Below are 19,196 nucleotides of genomic sequence, written 5' to 3'. Positions count from 1 at the left end.
ATTTAAATATATAATATCACATATAGCAGCGGGATGGGCGGGGCAAAATGAACGAAATTATATTAAATCCTCAGTTAAGCAGGGACGGGGATTAAAAATAAATCCCTGCGGGGAATGGGCGGGGACGGGACAGAAAAAATATATATGGGATGGGGCTGGAAAATGAAGTACCCGTCCCGAACCCGTCTCATTTTCAGAGCCGACTGTTGAGGAGTGCAAACAGCCCAACTGAACAGGACCTTCAAATTTTTAGGACCCCCAAATATTTCTGGCCCGATTATAAATATATAATATTTGAGAAAAACTAGAAGCAGGCTCGTACCAAAACTTTTCATTTTTGAAATTTACACCTCCTTTATGAATATAAATCATTTCTATTTTTTTTAATTAATATTATCAAATTGTTTTCATATAAAAAAATTATTATTGTTATAAAAAAAATAAAATAAAATTTTTGATATTAAATTATGGGCCCAAGTTTTTTATATAACACAGGCCCCTCCCTTACCCATTTTTAACCCTAATTTTGATCCAACTATCTATAAATAATGTACATTCATCGTTTGCCGTGGCATCAATATCAAACCACAAGTCCTCAATGGCTGCTTCTTTCTCTGAAGATATCTTGACGGAGATTCTCAAAAGACTACCTGTACCATCTCTTATCAGACTCATGTTAGTTCAGAAATCATGGTATCGTCTAATACAAAGTCCCGACTTTAACAAGGCTCTCTCTTGGTATCATCAGAACAACACTCCTGCTTATATTCTTTTTCACACCAACTATTGTAATAGGCCTATTTCCTTATGTGTCAACGACAAGCAATTTAACCAATATTCTTCCCTGCCCTTTCCTCAAGATTTTAAGCTGAATACTGCAAACGTACTTGGGATATCGAATGGTCTTATATGTTTAAGTCATTTGTGTCATAATCCGAGGCCGCTGAGGATTTTTCTTTGGAACCCCGTTATTCGAAAATTTAAAACCAGTCCCCGTTGTCCTATACCTGATCCATCATCGAGCGGGAGTTTCGACGCCACGGGTTTAGCTTTTGGATATGTACATAAGATGAATGATTACAAGGTAATCAATCTTGTGAGACCTTATGATAAGAAAGGAAGATATATTCCGGACAAAATTGTTGTGCTTGTTTATGGCTTAAGTACTAATTCTTGGAAGACTTCTTGGAAGACGGTTAGCAAAGGCATGTTCCCACAATTCGGACCTTTTGATAAACCAGTTATCGTGAATGGTGTTGCGTATTGGAATTGGAGAGGAGGATTGATTATTGCTTGTTTTGACATAGAGAGTGAGACGATTCGAGAGATTATGATGCCATTGAAATATCGTTCTCAAGTGAGTAATATCACCCTTGTTCAAAATTTTAGTGAACTGTTTCTTTTCGGGTTTGACTACGTTAATGGCTTCCCCTCTTTTCTTGACATATGGCTACTAGGAGATGCCGATGTTTGGACGCATAAATTTAGACTTGATCTTGAGTATATTGAACAAGACAGACTGTTCTGGAATCCCGTATGTTTTATGAATAATCATGAAATATTACTGATAAGATACTATCCATATGGATTTAAGTCCTACGATATTGAGAAGGGTGAGACAACAGAGATCATTGATGATTTATCGGATTTATGTTCAGCTCTTGACATTGGACCATTTACTCGGGGAATAGGAGCAAGTCCTTTCGTGGAGAGCTTGGGCTTGCTTGGTGAAGAGTCATATACTTAAATTCTTGTAAAATTGGCTTCTGCTGCTTTTTTTGTATTTCTCTCTTTTCGTCGCTAATAAATAAGTTGAACTGGTCAAGTGAATACTGATATTATATATATCAGCTCCTTGCTTCTCCATTTACCCTTTAATTTGTATATGTATTGCATTTATATTTTGTGTCCGAGCTTCTTGGATGTGTATTTAGTATGATGGTTTGGAAACCAGTAAAGGTTTTGTTTACTATATTCCACAGGCGTCAATTAATCTTCTTTTTCTTGTCCTCCTTATAATCAATATGACCATTAATCGTATCCCCATTATTAGTATTATAACTAAATATAATACAAAATCAAGGTTACAGAGAAACCGTAGATCAGTTTTCAAGTCCTCCAACAAGAGCAGCCAGATCCCAATTCGAGCATTCGACTAGCTTCTGTTGTAACCTCACTAATGATAAGACCCGAAGCATGCTTAAAATCTTACTTTCTTCGGACCTCCAATCACCTCCAGGCTCCTACCCTAAGTCAAGTGGCTGATTATGACAACAACTTAATATTTAAAAACAAATATAACTAATTAAATGGGGAAGTAGCTCAATGGTAGAGCACCGGTTCGATTTCATCTTCTTACAGAATGTGTGAAAGTTTCTCGCAGAAACAAAGATTGAGGTTCGATTCCTCGCTTCTCCACCTAATTTTTTTTTATAAATAGATTGCATAAATGTTTCATGCTTAAACAAGGTTTGATTTGTAGCTTCTCTACACCGTCTTTTTTAATTCTGGTGACAAACCGGATTATCTAGCAGCTTCTCTCATTCATCTGTAACTCTACCAAAGTGAACATGACAGGACTTTCCCATATGTTTGCTTTAATCCAACTGTGGGCTTCTCTAATCCCTAACTTACTAGTACTGACAAATGTTAATGCAAGTATTTGTGTCGGTAATGAATTTAACATACAATGGAAAAAGTGTTCATTAGCCATTTTTTATGCAGTCTGTGGTGCTCGTTGTCTTCTAGAGTTTATTTAGTACTAAATAATTATATTCTTAAATCAAAAATTTACAAAATATACCAAAGGGTAAGTAGCTCAATTGTTAGATTTTGTTTGCTTGCTTTTTCATGTTTTACACTACTTAGCAGAAAAAAAGGAAGGAAAAAAGTCTCAGTTATGTTAGTATTTTAGTTAGTTTATAGATACAAATAAAGAAAACTCATGAATTGGGGAAGTAGCTCAATGGTAGAGCAAAAAAATTGTCCGAATGTCTAGGATATTAGTGTTTCATGCGAAACATGGTTCGAGGTTCGATTCCTCGCTTCTCCACATTTTTTTTTCCTGAGATTTAATAATTCTTCTATTAAATAGGGCAGCCGGCTCCCTAAACAAGGTTCATCCATTTTGTTGCACAACATAAATTTCGCATTATGCATATTAACCTCTTTGGATCACTTTTTTTGTCGTTTCTTGCTGGAACAAGGTTAGAGGTTCCAATCCTCGCTTCTCCATATAATTATTCCAATATTGTAAGTTGTTAGACACCTAGACTACTACCTCGACAAATGTCACATCAAATTCTCAATTCAAAACCGATCATATTCTAGTTCAATAGAAAGTACCTCCTTTCCACAAATTTAAAGAACAAAAAAAAACTTCAACAATGGTTTAAGTACTCAAGTTTAGTGCGCTACTACTTATTGTCGGAATACAGAACTGAGATGTACTGGGAAAAATATCAGAACGCGGTTAGACATCAGTTTTAAATATTGCAAACTCTTCCAGAGAAAATTTATGCTTCGTTAATATCAATTAGTAACAATATGATTTTTTTTTCCAGAATAGAATATCACGTCCTTATCTGATTCATATAAGCTTCAAATGATTCTCATTATATTAAAGTGAACATTACATAAAATGAATACACATTTAAAATATCATCGGGGAAGTAGCTCAATGGTAGAGCACATAATCATATCAATTGTTGGTACAATTTCGGTACAATTTCGATACAATTGTTTCATGCAGAAACAAAGTTCGAGGTTCGAATCCTCGCTTCTCCATTATTTTTTTTATTACCATTTTCTAAATCATGTTGCAAGGATTCAACAGAACTAATTATTTCTAAATCATGTTGCAAGGAACTATTTTTAATATTTTCATATGCATTATCATCTAGTACTGAATTCAAGGATAAAACAAAGATATATAATAACTACATTGAAGAAGTAGCTCGATTGGTAAAGCATTATAATAGCTGTAAATTGTCATATCCTAGCTGTATCAGCGGGGAAGTAGCTCAACTGGTAGAGCATTAACACATTGTGAATTGATCATATTTTGGTCTGTTTCTTGCTGAAACAAGGTTCGAGGTTCGAATTCTCGCTTCTCCATGAATTTATTTATATTTGTGTTTTACACTATTTTTTTGGCAGAAACAAGGTTAGAGGTTCGAATCCTCTTCCACATATTGCTGGCGCTTATCCTTGCTTCATGCATAGAGCAAATCAGGAAGTAAAATTGGTTTTGCTTGCTTTTTTCAGTTTTACACTACTATGAAATAAGTTTTAGTTCTGTTACTATTTAGTTTGTTTATAGATACAAACAAAGAAGACTCATGAATTGGAGAAGTACCTCAATGATGGAGCAAAAAAATTATCTAATTTCTTAGGATGTTAATGTTTCATGCGAAACAAGGTTCGAATCCTCGCTTCTCCATATTTTTTTTCCCCTGAGATTTGATTGTTCTTCTATTAAATAGTTGAATCTCATCTATCTTCGATGCCCTTTAGATTAGTTCACAGAACCACACTCTTCCATGTATATTTTTCATAACTCCTGGCTTTATCTTGCCTTTTCTTTATTGTTCTATATAGTTCATGAAGTCTATTTCCTTTTATCAGGTGTGTTGGCTCACAAAAAAAAAAATCAGAAGTGTTAGCTCTTTAGATTCAGAAGCAAGGTTCTTGGAGTGCTTACTTTGATGAAACCTTAAAAAGGACAATCAAATAAAAGGTAGGAGACAATTATAGATCAGTTCGCATTTCCTCCAATAAGTGCAGTTTTAAAAACAAACTGAAATCCCGTTATGATTTCTTGCTACAAATGAGTATCTGTAACAACAGAAGAACTGAATATTGAAGCATTAGTATTAACCTTAATCTTGCCTGTAGTTGGTTTCCTCCATCCGTCGGGGTCATAAACCCCAGTGATCCTTTACAAAAGAGCAAGAAGCCCAGTAACCCGGAAAGAGAAGAAATAAATCCTTAATTTCAGTTAGAATAAGCGACGGTTTCTCTTATAAGAGATTACTTCATATAATTTCAGTTAATTCACATGTAAAACAAATGCAAATCATCAAATGGGGAAGTAGAAAAACAAGGTCCGAGGTTCGATCCATAGCTTCTCCACACATGCTTTTTCTTAATTTTTGGTTGAAAGGCATTATGATCTTCACTGAAAATAGTATTTTGGGTTTGGTTTTTGGGTGTTGGGCAGATCGGACCTTTTACATCTAGTATCCTCTAGTCTAAACAATAATTTGTTGCGTCAAGGTACGCTAGAGGTACATATTAGTACTATGTACTTTTCCCTCAAAGATCAGTTTTCTAAGACTTAACATATGATTCCCAGAAAATTTATGACTGCATGTGAAGATGAACTTGCGACTTCTTATTTTATTTTTCGCTTTAGGCCCCGGCTGGTACGATTATCCTGAGTTGGTAGAATGTACAATGACCCATAAAGAGATCATTGTATCCGAACATTTAATAACTATAAACTCGATTGTTGTGATGCAACCTAAAGTGAAGTGGAAATTCAGTGGGATTTCGGCATGGAAGAGAGTGAATTCATGAGCTTTCCATTGCTCGAAAACTCATGTCCATTGAAGCCCTAATCAAAAATGTCAAGGTGCAAAATCTCTCTATTGATTACAAATGGTTGCTTAATGTAATTGATTACACTGTTAGATGCACACCAAATTGCTTCTTTCCGCCCCTGTGTTTCTGAAATATGAATCTTATGTTTATGTAATGACAAATTTGTTTTGATGTGTAGGATTTAGGAACCAGAAAAAGAAGACGAGGGAGAAGAAAAATTGAGGGCATCTCATTCTGAGATGCCCTGTTCAAAAATGGGTAATTCTAATTCCTATAAAAAAATTAAATTTTGATAGTATTAAATTATGGGCCCAAGTTTTTTATATCAGCAATGAGATGCCCTGTTCAAAAATGGGTAATTCTAATTCCTATAAAAAAATTAAATTTTGATAGTATTAAATTATGGGCCCAAGTTTTTTATATCAGCCGAGGCCCCTTAAATGTTTAAGACGGGCTGCCCATTTTTAACCCTAATTTTGATCCAACTATCTATAAATAATGTACATTCATCGTTTGCCGTGGTATCAATATTCAATATCAAACAACAATGGGTGCTTCTTTCTCTGAAGATATCTTGACCGAGATTCTCAAAAGACTTCCTGTACCATCTCTTATCAGACTCATGTTAGTTCAAAAATCATGGTATCGTCTAATACAAAGTCCTGACTTTAACAAGGCTCTCTCTTGGTATCATCAGAACAACACTCCTGCTTATATTCTTTTTCACACCAACTATTGTAATAGGCCTATTTCCTTATGTGTCAACGACAAGCAATTTAACCAATATTCTTCCCTGCCCTTTCCTCAAGATTTTAAGCATGCAAAAGTACTTGGAATATCGAATGGTCTTATATGTTTAAGTCATTTGAGTCATAATAATCCGAGGCCGCTGCGGATTTTTCTTTGGAACCCCGTTATTCGAAAATTTAAAACCAGTCCCCGTTGTCCTATACCTGATCCATCATCGGGCGGGAGTTTTGACGCCACGGGTTTAGCTTTTGGATATGTACATAAGATGAATGATTACAAGGTAATCAATACTGTGAGACCTTATGATGAAATTGGAAGATATATTTCGGACAAAATTGTTGTGCTTGTTTATAGCTTAAGTACTAATTCTTGGAAGACTTCTTGGAAGACGGTTAGCAAAGGCATGCTCCCACTATCCCGAAATATTGATAAACCAGTTATCGTGAATGGTGTTGCCTATTGGAATGGGACAGGAGGATCTATTGCTTGTTTTGACATAGAGAGTGAGATGATGCAAGAGATTATGATGCCATTGAAATATCGTTCTCTAGTGAATTCTATCACCCTTGTTCAAAATTTCAGTGACCTGTTTCTTTTCGGGTTCGACTATGTTAATGGCTGCCCCTCTTTTCTTGACATATGGCTACTAGGAGATGCGGATGTTTGGACGCACAAATTTAGACTTGATCTTGAGAATATTGAACAAGATCCCGTATGTTTTATGAGTAATCATGAAATAATATTGAAAAGATGCTATCCATATGGATTTAAGTCCTACGATATTGAGAAGGGTGAGCCAACAGAGATCATTGATGATTTATTGGACTTATGTTCAGCTCTTGACATTGGACCATTTACTCGGGGAATAGGAGCAAGTCCTTTCGTGGAGAGCTTGGGCTTGCTTGGTGAAGAGTCATATACTTAAATCTTGTAAAATTGGCTTCTGCTGCTTTCTTTTGTATTTCTCTCTTTTCGTCGCTAATAAATAAGTTGAACTGGTCAAGTGAATACTGATATTACATATATCAGCCCCTCGCTTCTCCATTTACCCTTTAATTTGTATATGTATTGCATTTATATTTAGTCTGATGGTTTGGAAACCAGTAAAGGTTTTGTTTACTATATTCCACAGGTGTCAATTAAACTTCTTTTCCTTGTCCTCCTTATAATCAACCTGATAATTAATCGTATCCCCATTATTAGTATTATAACTAAATATAATACAAAATCAAGGTTACAGAGAAACCGTAGATCAGTTTGCAAGTCCTCCAACAAGAGCAGCCAGATCCCAATTCGAGCATTCGACTAGCTTCTGTTGTAACCTCACTAATGATAAGACCCGAAGCATGCTTAAAATCTTATTTTCTTCGGACCTCCAATCACCTCCAGGCTCCTACGCTAAGTCAAGTGGCTGATTATGACAACAACTTAATATTTAAAAACAAATATAACTAATTAAATGGGGAAGTAGCTCAATGGTAGAGCACCGGTTCGATTTCATCTTCTTACAGAATGTGTGAAAGTTTCTCGCAGAAACAAAGATCGAGGTTCGATTCCTCGCTTCTCCATATCATTTTTTTTTATAAATAGATTGCATAAATGTTTCATGCTTAAACAAAGTTTGATTTGTGGCTTCTCTACACCGTCTTTTTTAATTCTGGTGACAAACCGGACCATCTAGCAGCTTCTCGCATTCGGCTGTAACTCTACCAAAGTGAACATGACAGGACTTTCCCATATGTTTGCTTTAATCCAACTGTGGGCCTCTCTAATCCCTAACTTACTAGTACTGACAAATGTTAATGCAAGTATTTGTGTCGGTAATGAATTTAACATACAATGGAACAAGTGTTCATTAGCCATTTTTTATGCAGTCTGTGCTGCTCGTTGTCTTCTAGAGTTTGAAATAAGTCATCAGCCTCCTCACGGCAACAAAAAATTTCAAACATAATTAGCAATGAATATAAAAATGTCCAGATATAAGGAGAAAAAAGAGACAACTTTGCCATATGTGCACCTCAAGCTTAATAACAGCTTGTTGCAACAGGCTTAAAACTGTGTGTAGTTTAAACTTAGTACTTCATAAAATTTCACTTAATTATCCATTCATTTATATTACTATTTAGTTAATTTATTGATACAAACAAAGAAGATTCATGAATTGGGAAGTAGCTCAATGGTAGAGCAAACTACAAATTAATTATTCATTCATATAATTATAAATAAAATAAGTTTCAAATATCATACCATTTACTCCCTCCATTCTAAAATAATAGTCGCTTTGACTTTGTGCACGTAGTTTGAGGTGTAAAAAAAACATATTTCTATACATTATTTTTGAATTTTTCTTTTTCTGAATAAAAGTTTAACATCCCTATTTTTATTCAAAAAAAGAAAATTTGAAAAATAATATTTACAAATATGTTTTTTATGCACCTCAAAATACGTGCAAAAAGTCAAAGCGACTATTATTTTGGAATGGAAGGAGTAGTTAATTTATAGATACAAACAGAAAGACTAATTAATTGGGGAAGTAGCTCAATGGTAGAGCAAAAAAATTATCCAATTTCATCGGATGTTAATGTTTCATGCGAAACAAGGTTCGAGGTTCGAATCCTCGCTTCTCCATTGTTTTTTCCCTAAGATTTTTGATATTTTTTTTAAATAGTCGAATCTCATTTATCTTCGATGCTCTTTAAATTAGTTCATGGAACTTCAGTTCTCTATGTATATTTTTCCTAACTTTTGGCTTTATTTTGCTTTTTCGTTATTGTTCTATATAGTTTATGCAGCCTATTTTCCTTCATCTCGCGTGTTAGATGACATAGAAAAACAAAAGTGTTAGCTCTTTAGATTCAGAATCAGGGTTCTTGGAGTGCTTACATTGATGAAATCTAAACAAGGACAATCAAATATGCGCTTGATGCTTCTAAAGATTACCTCAGATGATTCACCGAGTTTATAACAAAATATATCAAAATATAATACAAAATCAAGGTTACAGACAGGAGTTTGCAAGTCCTGGCCAGTCTAGAAATAGAATATCTCTTAAATTATCCCATCTATCTATCTATTCACTTATCTAACTAAGTTCTATCTACAATTTCCTTTATGATTTTTCTAAAAAACATGTTTACTACAGCTTCCTTGCAGTCTGCTCTTTTTTCCCCAATGCCTGATCTTGAAAATATTTGCGGAAAAATAGTCAAGTCCTCTTCCATAGTCTCTTCTCTCACAGAATATGAAATCATTGCATGATATGGAACATCGACCATTCCTGATGCAGTCCGTGAAATTTCTTCATTGTCTTCCAGAGTTCGACATAACTCATTAGCCTCCTCTTCACTGAAACAAAAATCCATCATTACCAACCCTTTGTCTTCCTATTTCACTCTACCCTGCAAAATGGTTTGATCAAATTTCTTAATTACTAATTCATCAGCTGTTAAATGAAGATGATTATATTAGTTCATAGTGCAGTTTTAAAAACAGATTACTTCATATAATTTCAGTAAAATTTTCATTCACACATCTATAAAAAAAAAAAAATTGAGCTATGTTAGTATTTGGTAAGATAACATATAAAACCAAACAAAAATCATTATATGGGGAAGTAGCTCAATGGTAGAGCACCGATTTGAATTTCCACTTCTTACAATGATGTGTGAATGTTTCTCACAGAAACAAGGATCGAGGTTCGATTCCTCGCTTCTCCATGTATACTTTTTTAAATTTTTGGTCGCGCGTCAAAAATTTTACCAGTTGTGGGTTCTTTAATCCCTATTGCTTCAGTTATTGGTACTTAGTAGTGAGATGTTTCCCCTGACACATTACCTTCATGCTTCAACTAAAGTCTCGTTATGATTTCTTGATACAAATGAGTAGCTGCAACAAACGGAAGAACTGAATATTACAGCATCAGCCATCATGAGATACAAAAATGAGTATCCTTGAAATAGTTCTTTATGCACAATAGGGAAAGATGTTACGAAATTGGGGTCATATGATCTAATATAGATCCTGAACAAACCGTTAAAATTTTGCGCGCACTTGTTCATCTTATATCAATTTACCCTTTAACACACCGTACATTAGGTTCATGATATGTTGTTTGTTCTATTATTGATTGCTCAGTTCTCAAATAGGAAAAGAAAATCACCTTCCCCACAAAAAATTGCAACCATATAATCCACAAATATACTCACATTCAGTTGAAAATATTTTTGAGTCTTTCTAATCCTTGGAGAAGAGCTTCCGTAGTTTCATTATTCTTCCATTCAACATCCAACAACACACCTGAGCTAGTTGGCCCATTCATCTCACACTAACGGGGGTGTATTCGATTGAGATTTTAATGCATTGTTTTTAGTCTATGGATTTTAATGGATTGTATGGGATTTTGATTTTGTGCGGATTCTTGATGAAATGTCGTAGAGTTGATAGGATTTAGGTACAATGCTTCAAAATCCCATTGAATTTGGTGGGATTTCAAAAAACTTAAAATACACCGAAGAATGCCACAAAATCCATCATTTTATGAAATGAAAAAAAATCCATCAGCATTTGAATACCATCAGATTTTAATGGATTTTAAACAATCCCAATTGAATACCATCGGATTTTAAAGCATAATTTAAAATCCTAATTGAATACCACCAGATTTTGTGGCATAATTTAAAATCCCAATTGAATACCTCAAGATTTTAATGGATTTCAAACAATCCCAATCGAATACCCTCGGATTTCATGAATGCAAAAAAATCCTTTAAAATCCCAATCCAATACACCCCTCTTAGAAAAAAATACCTTCGAGTTGGGCCACCTCAATCATAATCAAATTGCCTTGCAAGGCAATTATCTGAGTACTTTCTAATGACATTTTTCTTCTGTACATACAGTTGTATACACAATTTTCTTTTGTGTATTTGCTAACAGAAGATGTTTACTTCAGCTTCCTTCCAGCTTGCGACTAATTTTTCCTCGATGCCTGATCTTGAAAATCTTTGCCTGAGGACTGTTAAAACCTCTTCTATATTCACTCCTCTCACAGACAAATAGACAATAATACCATTGCATGATACAGAACATCAGCCATTTCTGATGCAGTCCGTGACGTTTCCTCACTGTCTTCCAGAGTTCGACAACTCATCAGCCTCCTCACTGCAACAAAAATGTCCAAACAAGAAACAAGAAAAACATAGCATTCTCAGAATAAATACCTTGTTGGACAAAGAAATTTACAGAAAGAACAAAGAAGTTTAAGGTTGACATTCAAATGCAATTAATATAGTGTCCAGATGTAGCTCAGTTAACCATTTTACTAAGGTTATTGGGCAACGATGGACACCAAATCTTACTTTTCCATAACATTCAACGGTCCCCACAACCATGACTGTGGAAAGACACCTGCCAATGTCTGGTTAATAATAAAAGCACAACATACTATCGGTGAAAAGACGAGTTTTTGAACTGATCAAGGCACAAACATGTATGGTTCTTAACATAAGCACAAAAGCATGGCGAACTACATTAGTAAAATCAAATATAGTGTCCAGATGTAGCTCATATAATCATTTTAGCAAGCTTATTGAGCAACGATGGACACCATTTTCTTTAGCAAAACATTCAACGGTCCCCACAACCATAACTGCGGAAAGACACCTGCCAATGTCTGCAATGATAGTTTGACATAGAAAATCAAACATATCACCAAGTCAAACCAAACAAAAACACAGTCGGATCCATAATTTTACCTTAATACACAAAGCAAATGATACCACATTATCCATGCATTATTCCTCTTGAACAAGTGCACAAAATCAATATGTAACACATTTGTAAATATCATCTACTGAATTCCGAAACCAGTTAATTTGAAATATCCTCAAAACTAGTCGACATTAATTACAATTTCATCTAATTTAGATGTACGGTCCACATGAAACAGAGGCTATAACTAATGAAATATAACCTAGCAACGATGAACGTAATCGCCAGCTATGCAGATAATTCGATAGAAAACCCATCGGATCATCGTTTCGTCTGGCGATAATAATCTCCCAAACATGTAACAGAACCTACCACGATATCGATGGGCACTTGACTAAATGTTTGGATACTAATCATAGCCGTAATTCATTTCAATTAGCATATTGCACTCAATTATCTCAAATAACATCTTGTCGAAAACAAGAACACAATTCGAAACAAAACATACATAATTGAAAATTGAATTGAAATTAAAGATAAAATATTAAATGTGATTATTATTTTTATACCTTTGATTCAAAGGAGATATGGCGGTGAGTTTTGTTAATTGTAGCGGAAACAAAGCAGCTTCTTGGACAGGAGCTTTTGTGATTGGTGGAACGGCGTCGTTTGGGTGTGAGATTTAGGGGTTTAAAACAATTGAATTGAGTTCTCATTGTGAGACGCTCAGCAGCTTCGACGACAATCAGGAGTGGAGTGGGAATAAGTAGAGATAGAGACTAGGGTTTCTGTGGAGAGCTATTGGGCCTGTATTGGATTTTATTCATCGGACTTCATATCGGACGGACTGCTAGGGATTGGGCTGCTACTTTAGTTTGTTTTTGTGTAAGCAATTGTGACTTTCGTCGAAATAATTGACATAAATTTTTTATTAAATTAAATATTTTAAAACTTTCTGATTAAATTACTAGTAAAATATAAATTATTTATATATCATTTTTATTTTTATAATTATATTTCTAATAATTTATAAATCATTACTATATCAGGGGTAATCAAATAAATATTTTAAACTCTCAAACTATAAATCATAAACTCAAACCGCATGCATCGGACGAAAGTAATTCCGATGCGGTTATCATAGCTATGATACAAACATCTGCGAGCATGTTAAAAAAAAAAAAAAACGCGTTTTGTTTTGTTTTTTTTTGTCAGGCATTCAAACCACGTCTTTAGCTTGCAAGTACAGCTGGTAAATCTAAAATATCCCATTTCTCCGATAATCTTCTATCCTTGCACAAAACCCCGCATCACAATCCACGGCAACACAACTCCTGATCACGACAACATTTCCGAGATAACCGTAAATCATTTAGACAAGTCAAAACGATGTCGTCCGGGGACTTGGGCTGCGTGATAGTCGCAGTAGACAGCAGCGAGGAGAGCATGAACGCCCTCAATTGGGCCATCCGCAACGTCAAGCTCCGGCCCACCGACGGCCATCTCCTCATCCTCCACGTTCAATCTCCACCGTCCATCGCCACCGGCCTCAATCCCGGCGCCATCCCCTTCGGCGGCCCCAGTTAATTCTATTTTATTCGTTTATCGAATAGTATATATTCGTCGACTAGAATTAGAACTTTCTAGAGTGTGTTTATGTGAATTGGAGTTGACTTCTTGACTTGATTGATTTGTTGACTTGGATGTTTGACTTTTGTTGAGCAGGTGATCTGGAGGTTCCGGCTTTTAATGCGGCGATCGAGAAGCATCAGAAGCGCATTTCAGATGCGATTATCAGTCATGCTGTTGAAATTTGCTCTGAAAATAATGTTAGCAGTCTTGAACTCGCACTCGATTGTATTTATACTTGTTTGTGTATGCTTTCGATAGTGTCAACATTAAGTCGGCTTGAATTGTTTGTTATTATTATTAGGCATTTAAGAATTTAGACCAGAGGATTCAGATTGATGTCTTATCTAAGGCATATGCTAAAATTTGAAAAGGCTAGTGGTAGTACGAGCCATAGGATAGGTGGCTGTAGATCGGAGGACTCTCGGAAGGAAGTGGTTAGACATGTTGCATTTCCTGTTTAAATATGTTTAGTAGTAAACTAGTAGATATTTATTTTGAATTGTTGATTGTCAACAACTTATATTAGTCACAATGTTCAAATTTGCTCTGAAAATAATGTTAATACTCTTACTTGCCCTGGGTTCTATATATACTTGTTTGTGTTTGCTTTCGATGTTAAAGTTAAGTCAGCTTGAATTGTTTGCTAATATTAGACAATTTAGACTAGGGAGTTTAAATTGATGTTATATGAGGCATCTGCTAAAATTAGAAAAGACTAGTGGTAGTACGAGCTGTACTGCTGTAGTGCTGTACTAGGTAGCTGTAGATTTACTGACTCTTGGAAGGAAGTAGTAACACACGCATTTGCATAGAGATATGTTTAGTACGAAACTTGTAGATATTGTCAAAAAGTTTAAAGTATATTCTAACTTATGTTACTATTGTTCTGATGAATAGTTTGTGATTATTATGGCTTTAGCTTGAATGCTTGATAGATCACTTATTCTGTTTCGCCAAAGTAAATCAAGCCAGTGGTGAAGAGAATTTGTAGTTGAGGACGGGTATATATATGATTTGAAAATGTCAATGATCTACATGCTTTAATAAAGTCACTTCTATTGTCTGAATCAATCAGGTGAGCTATAAGACGCAAGTTGTAATTGGGGATCCAAAGGAGAAAATTTGTCAAGTTGTGGAAGATCTGCATGCTGATTTACTTGTAATCGGTTGCCGTGCTTTTGGTCCTATTAAACGGTACAAATATCTCTATTTCCTGCTTTATATGATGATTAATTATGCCAGTGTTCTCTTATTAATATGTTTTTTTTTATATTAAGTGAATGAAATTACTATTCCCATTTCCCGGTCATGGAAGGTACTTTTTTATGAGTGGTCATCATTTATATGACCTCAACCAAGTTTAGGCTCTTGGAGGATCAACATTTTTTATGATCTCTCAACGAGTGACATATATGATACTGTTGTCTGTTATAGTTTGGCCTAAAATTTTGTTTCAGTAGATGATTTACAATTTATGTTGCCAGCTTTCTAAATTGTAGTCTAACTTTTTGTAAACGGAGACATGTATATGCTTTAGATACGCTCAAGTTGGATGGCTGTTCAAACTGCATTATTTCCTCGGACTCAGTCAGTTCAAGGGTCTAGTATGACGGCGTTTTAGAACATTACCAGAATGAATTTCAAAGTTGTGGGCATAAATTTTAAAATTTAAACTAATGTTATATGAACTTGTTAGAGCTAGAACCTTAGACATTAATGCCCTATTCAAATTTTATTAGCTTTCAGACCACAAAACTCAGGGGAGCTGACATTTACATGTCCTCGAGTACAGTAGCTATCTTGACTACACTTTGCCTCATTTTGACTCTAAATACAGACTTAAAATGGTTAGTTTTTTTTAAGCACGTCATCATACTGGGTCTCTGTAAGATGTCAGGGACATTTTTGTTCGCTACTACTGACTAGTGACTTAGTTTACGTTTTCCTTAGTGAAGGGGAGGTGAAGTTAGTGCTGACTGCTGATATTAACTAGATTGGCCATTTTATATTGATTGCCTTGTCGTATGAGGTTTCAGTTCATTAATCACAGATTAAATCGCAAGACTTAATGATTTCTATCATATAACGATTTTCCAGCGCAACATTGTTACGGTTGTAGAATCAAGTTTTAGAAGCAACAACTGCTTGTGAGGAGTTTGGATTTAGTAATGAAGATCCATTGTGGCATTATCTTGTTTACCATAAGTGAATGTGAGATGGTGTTTAAACTCATAAGAATTAAAACAGTTGTAAACTCATAAGTGAATGTGAGATGGTGTTTAAACTCATAAGAATTAAAACAGTTGTAAACTTCTCGCTAACACATTGCCAGTCAAATTTGCTTAAAACAGTAAAAGAACTGACATACATGTATTAAAAAAATGTTCTAGATATTAACTACATTGGTCAGAACTAGTTCTAGAACTTTTTGAACCGTGTGCTTAGTAACTGTGTTGCAATTACAGTTCCGTGTGCTCTTTTCCACTTAATACACCTAATTATTCTTCATTTGGTTCAGGATATTTTTGGGAAGTGTAAGCAACTATTGCTCCAACCATGCTGTGAGCCCAGTTATGATAGTCAAGAGCACTTCTTAAAAAGATGTTTCCGGCAAGTATTCTTTCTTGTTTCTTGAGAACTTTAAATTACCTTGTTATATGCTTTGATATGTTTAAACAAGGGGACGTTGCCATTACATTTCCTTTAGGACCTATTGCTCTGCTTTATATGTGAGTTGTTTATTTCCATTATTTTAAACTGTAAAAGAAAATAGAAATTGATATTGGCTGTGATATTCCCAACTATTATTTCTCTTTTTAATTTTCATTATGGTTTGAATTATGATAGCATACAAATGGATCTTTGAGTTTTACAACTCATTGATCTGTTTTTCTCTGTTAAGGAAAAGATGAGGTAATTTCCAAAAACTTTGTTGTGAGTGAGTTTAATATATTGGATTATCAAGGAGCATGACTTAATAGTACATATTAATATTATGAGAAAAAAGAGGGCCCAATTGAGACATTTTTTTCGATGAGGGTCAGATACCGAAATTTATATAATCACACACATGTTCCGCCATGGCGTGAACCCTTGACCTCTAATGACCAAGATATGGGGGGGTGTTCAGCTAGAAGCCATGGGATAAGTTGTTACATTTGTGGGACTGTGAGTATGGAGGCTGATAGCTTACCCCATGCCATGGGGGTTAAGACACTTTATATGTCTTAGGGATGTCTTGAGGTCGAAATATGGTCCACTGGGTATTCCCTATGGTCTATGGACTGTCAGTATCGCCTGAGTTTTTGCGAAAAAATTGGTGCTTGTGTCTTGGTTGGTCATTATATTAGAAAAAAACATAGTAAGCATTACTTCTTTGCAGTAGAAGTTTGTTAGTATTTGATCGATTTTTGATAGAAATTTTTTGTTGTTGAGGTTGCTTATAATGCCGTCTAATGTTTACCTCTCATGATAACTCCATTTATCTACCTTCCTAAAAGTATTTTATTTAGTTGAGAGATTGACTTGCCAATAGACTCACCAACATAACTATTTTAAATATGTTTCTTATGTAACGCAAGTATTTTTGCTTCTCTAATCATATAGAATGTTTGTGCACACTGTTCTATATTATATGCCTTTCAAGTTGCAATGTGTTGATGGAAATGACTCGGTGCAGGTCAAGTTCTACTATGGAGAAAAGTACATTCTATACTTGAATTGCGTGCAGATTGCCACATCTCTACCATCACTTGTTTGTTTTTGAAAGCAGTTTAGAGTGAAATGTGAGTCTTGATATGTTCCAGTTTGTAAATTTAGTCCTTTGATTGTTTGTGTGAACTTGGCTGGCAAATCCTGCAGTTGGATGCATCACGGTGGATGTCTCTCTGTTAGTCTACAGCGTTGTGGCATTGTATAGAACATAGATTTTAATATTTGCTTGTTAGATATGCAGATATGCGTCAATGTATAATGTTAATAAAGTCGATTTCGACATCTCATCATTTTATGATTCGGAGCCTTGTACCACCTATATATTACAGAAACGATAAGCTAATGAACAAGGCTTATATATAGGAATGGGATAGGAACGTAATGAATAATGAACCCATTTAATTGGTTGATAACCATCAGCATCTTGTCTATTTCTATACCAATCTAGCCCCACAAATTTTATTACAAACTATATGTCCTTTTAATTGGGTTTATTTCTCATTATTTCTGTGTAATTTTCTCCAGTTTGGTCATTTCTTTTAATTCTCCGTCATCCCTCTGGCTCTCATATGTTCATCCCTCACGGTTCCTCTGGGCATTATTGTATTTAGCTTGGATGCGGGCAAAATCGTGTTTAATTAGCATTCAATTTAGAGGATGTTTGGTTAATGGTTAATGAGCTTAATCAACAGGAACCTCAAATTCAAATTCATGTGTTAGGAATTTGAATTAGTCATTTTGTGATGTAAAATGGGAACCTCATTCTCACTTGATGGGTAAATCATTATTCTCATGTTCCGTGAGATTCTCATTCTCATGCTTTTCATTTTTATACTTCTCATTCTCGATTCATCTATCATCCAAATGTCCCCGTGTTTCGATTCGAAAGACTTAAGCCAGGTTAGGATAATTTAGAGTTGGAGGCTAAAAAGGGCAAGTAAAACATGCCCCGAAAAAGTAGGGTTAAGGGAGAGAAGAAATAGAGAAATAAAGAACATGAGCAGCTGATCTAAATCAATGTTCCATCAGCATCAAGAGTGTGAAAACTGAAAAGATAAAGATTTGGAAGAAGGAAACAAAAAGTAAAAAGCTTCATTACCTACTTAACACACGCTGACATGCCGTAGTCCTCTGTAATTTCCACGAGACAAAAGCAAATAATAACCTAGACTCATGCGCCTGTAAATCTGTCAAAAGCAATGAGAGGTGAAGAAGTTTCTTCATCGCATAACTCTTATCCAAGAGCGTCTTCCCCCTTTCTTCTTTATTTTTACAGAATTTTGAGAATTTTTAATTTTTGTCTATAAATAAATTAGAAATCTCCAACTAATCTTAAAAAATATGTTCCCGATTTATCAATTACATTCTAATTTGACCAGATATCTCTAATCTACAAAAAAATTCTCGATAAATTCAAAATCAGTTGATTAATCGATTAATTCCCCGATTTCCGATCATTCTCACGGCTCGCAATATCGTCTCTGTGCTACATTAATCAAATGAATGGCATATCCGTTGGCTGTTTCCGGAATCCACTTGGCAGTATCTATAGGATGCTATAACATAGCTTACAGGCTGCAGCCATGAGCCATCTCAATCCTGTGCATGCTGCTGCAAATTGCAATCCCCAGTTGAATTGTTACTCAATGCCCTGTTTGGCATATTTCATAATTATTATCAAACACAGGTGGTGACATCAAGGAGTGGGGGTCAGTTTTGTCAGTCGGTCCATCCTATATCTCTATCTTCAAGCTTACTCCAAACAACCCCCATCCCACCGCCATCTT

The 19,196-nt window shown here is 35.1% G+C and overlaps 3 protein-coding genes and 1 long non-coding RNA gene across 4 annotated transcripts; 3 read left to right on the top strand and 1 right to left on the bottom strand.

The window, feature by feature from the left end:
• The first annotated feature begins 598 nt into the window (after positions 1 to 598).
• LOC108226736 (F-box protein At5g49610) lies at positions 599 to 1,747 on the top strand. Its single transcript, XM_064080223.1, has one exon. The coding sequence runs from the start codon at positions 599 to 601 to the stop codon at positions 1,745 to 1,747; it is 1,149 nt and encodes a 382-aa protein (XP_063936293.1).
• A 4,403-nt stretch (positions 1,748 to 6,150) lies between these two features.
• LOC108226350 (F-box protein At5g49610) lies at positions 6,151 to 7,391 on the top strand. The gene has a single exon (XM_017401293.2). It carries the CDS (start codon positions 6,152 to 6,154, stop codon positions 7,277 to 7,279), a length of 1,128 nt encoding a protein of 375 aa, XP_017256782.1. The 5' UTR covers position 6,151; the 3' UTR covers positions 7,280 to 7,391.
• Positions 7,392 to 11,096: 3,705 nt separating this feature from the next.
• LOC108225336 (uncharacterized) lies at positions 11,097 to 13,020 on the bottom strand. Its single transcript, XR_001807565.2, has 2 exons — positions 12,633 to 13,020; positions 11,097 to 11,514 (listed from the first exon to the last, which is right to left on the bottom strand). It is a non-coding gene; the product is annotated as an uncharacterized LOC108225336 (long non-coding RNA).
• A 242-nt stretch (positions 13,021 to 13,262) lies between these two features.
• LOC108193050 (universal stress protein PHOS34) lies at positions 13,263 to 17,707 on the top strand. Its single transcript, XM_017359615.2, has 5 exons — positions 13,263 to 13,645; positions 13,789 to 13,892; positions 14,771 to 14,889; positions 16,214 to 16,305; positions 17,375 to 17,707. Exons 1-4 carry the CDS (start codon positions 13,453 to 13,455, stop codon positions 16,290 to 16,292), a joined length of 495 nt encoding a protein of 164 aa, XP_017215104.1. The 5' UTR covers positions 13,263 to 13,452; the 3' UTR covers positions 16,293 to 16,305; positions 17,375 to 17,707.
• Positions 17,708 to 19,196: the final 1,489 nt, after the last annotated feature.

This window comes from Daucus carota, chromosome 6 (genome assembly GCF_001625215.2).
Source record: "Daucus carota subsp. sativus chromosome 6, DH1 v3.0, whole genome shotgun sequence".
In the NCBI taxonomy this organism is placed as follows: Eukaryota; Viridiplantae; Streptophyta; class Magnoliopsida; order Apiales; family Apiaceae; genus Daucus; species Daucus carota.
Note: the sequence above shows the minus strand (reverse complement) of the source record. Positions and strands in the feature narration are given on the sequence as shown.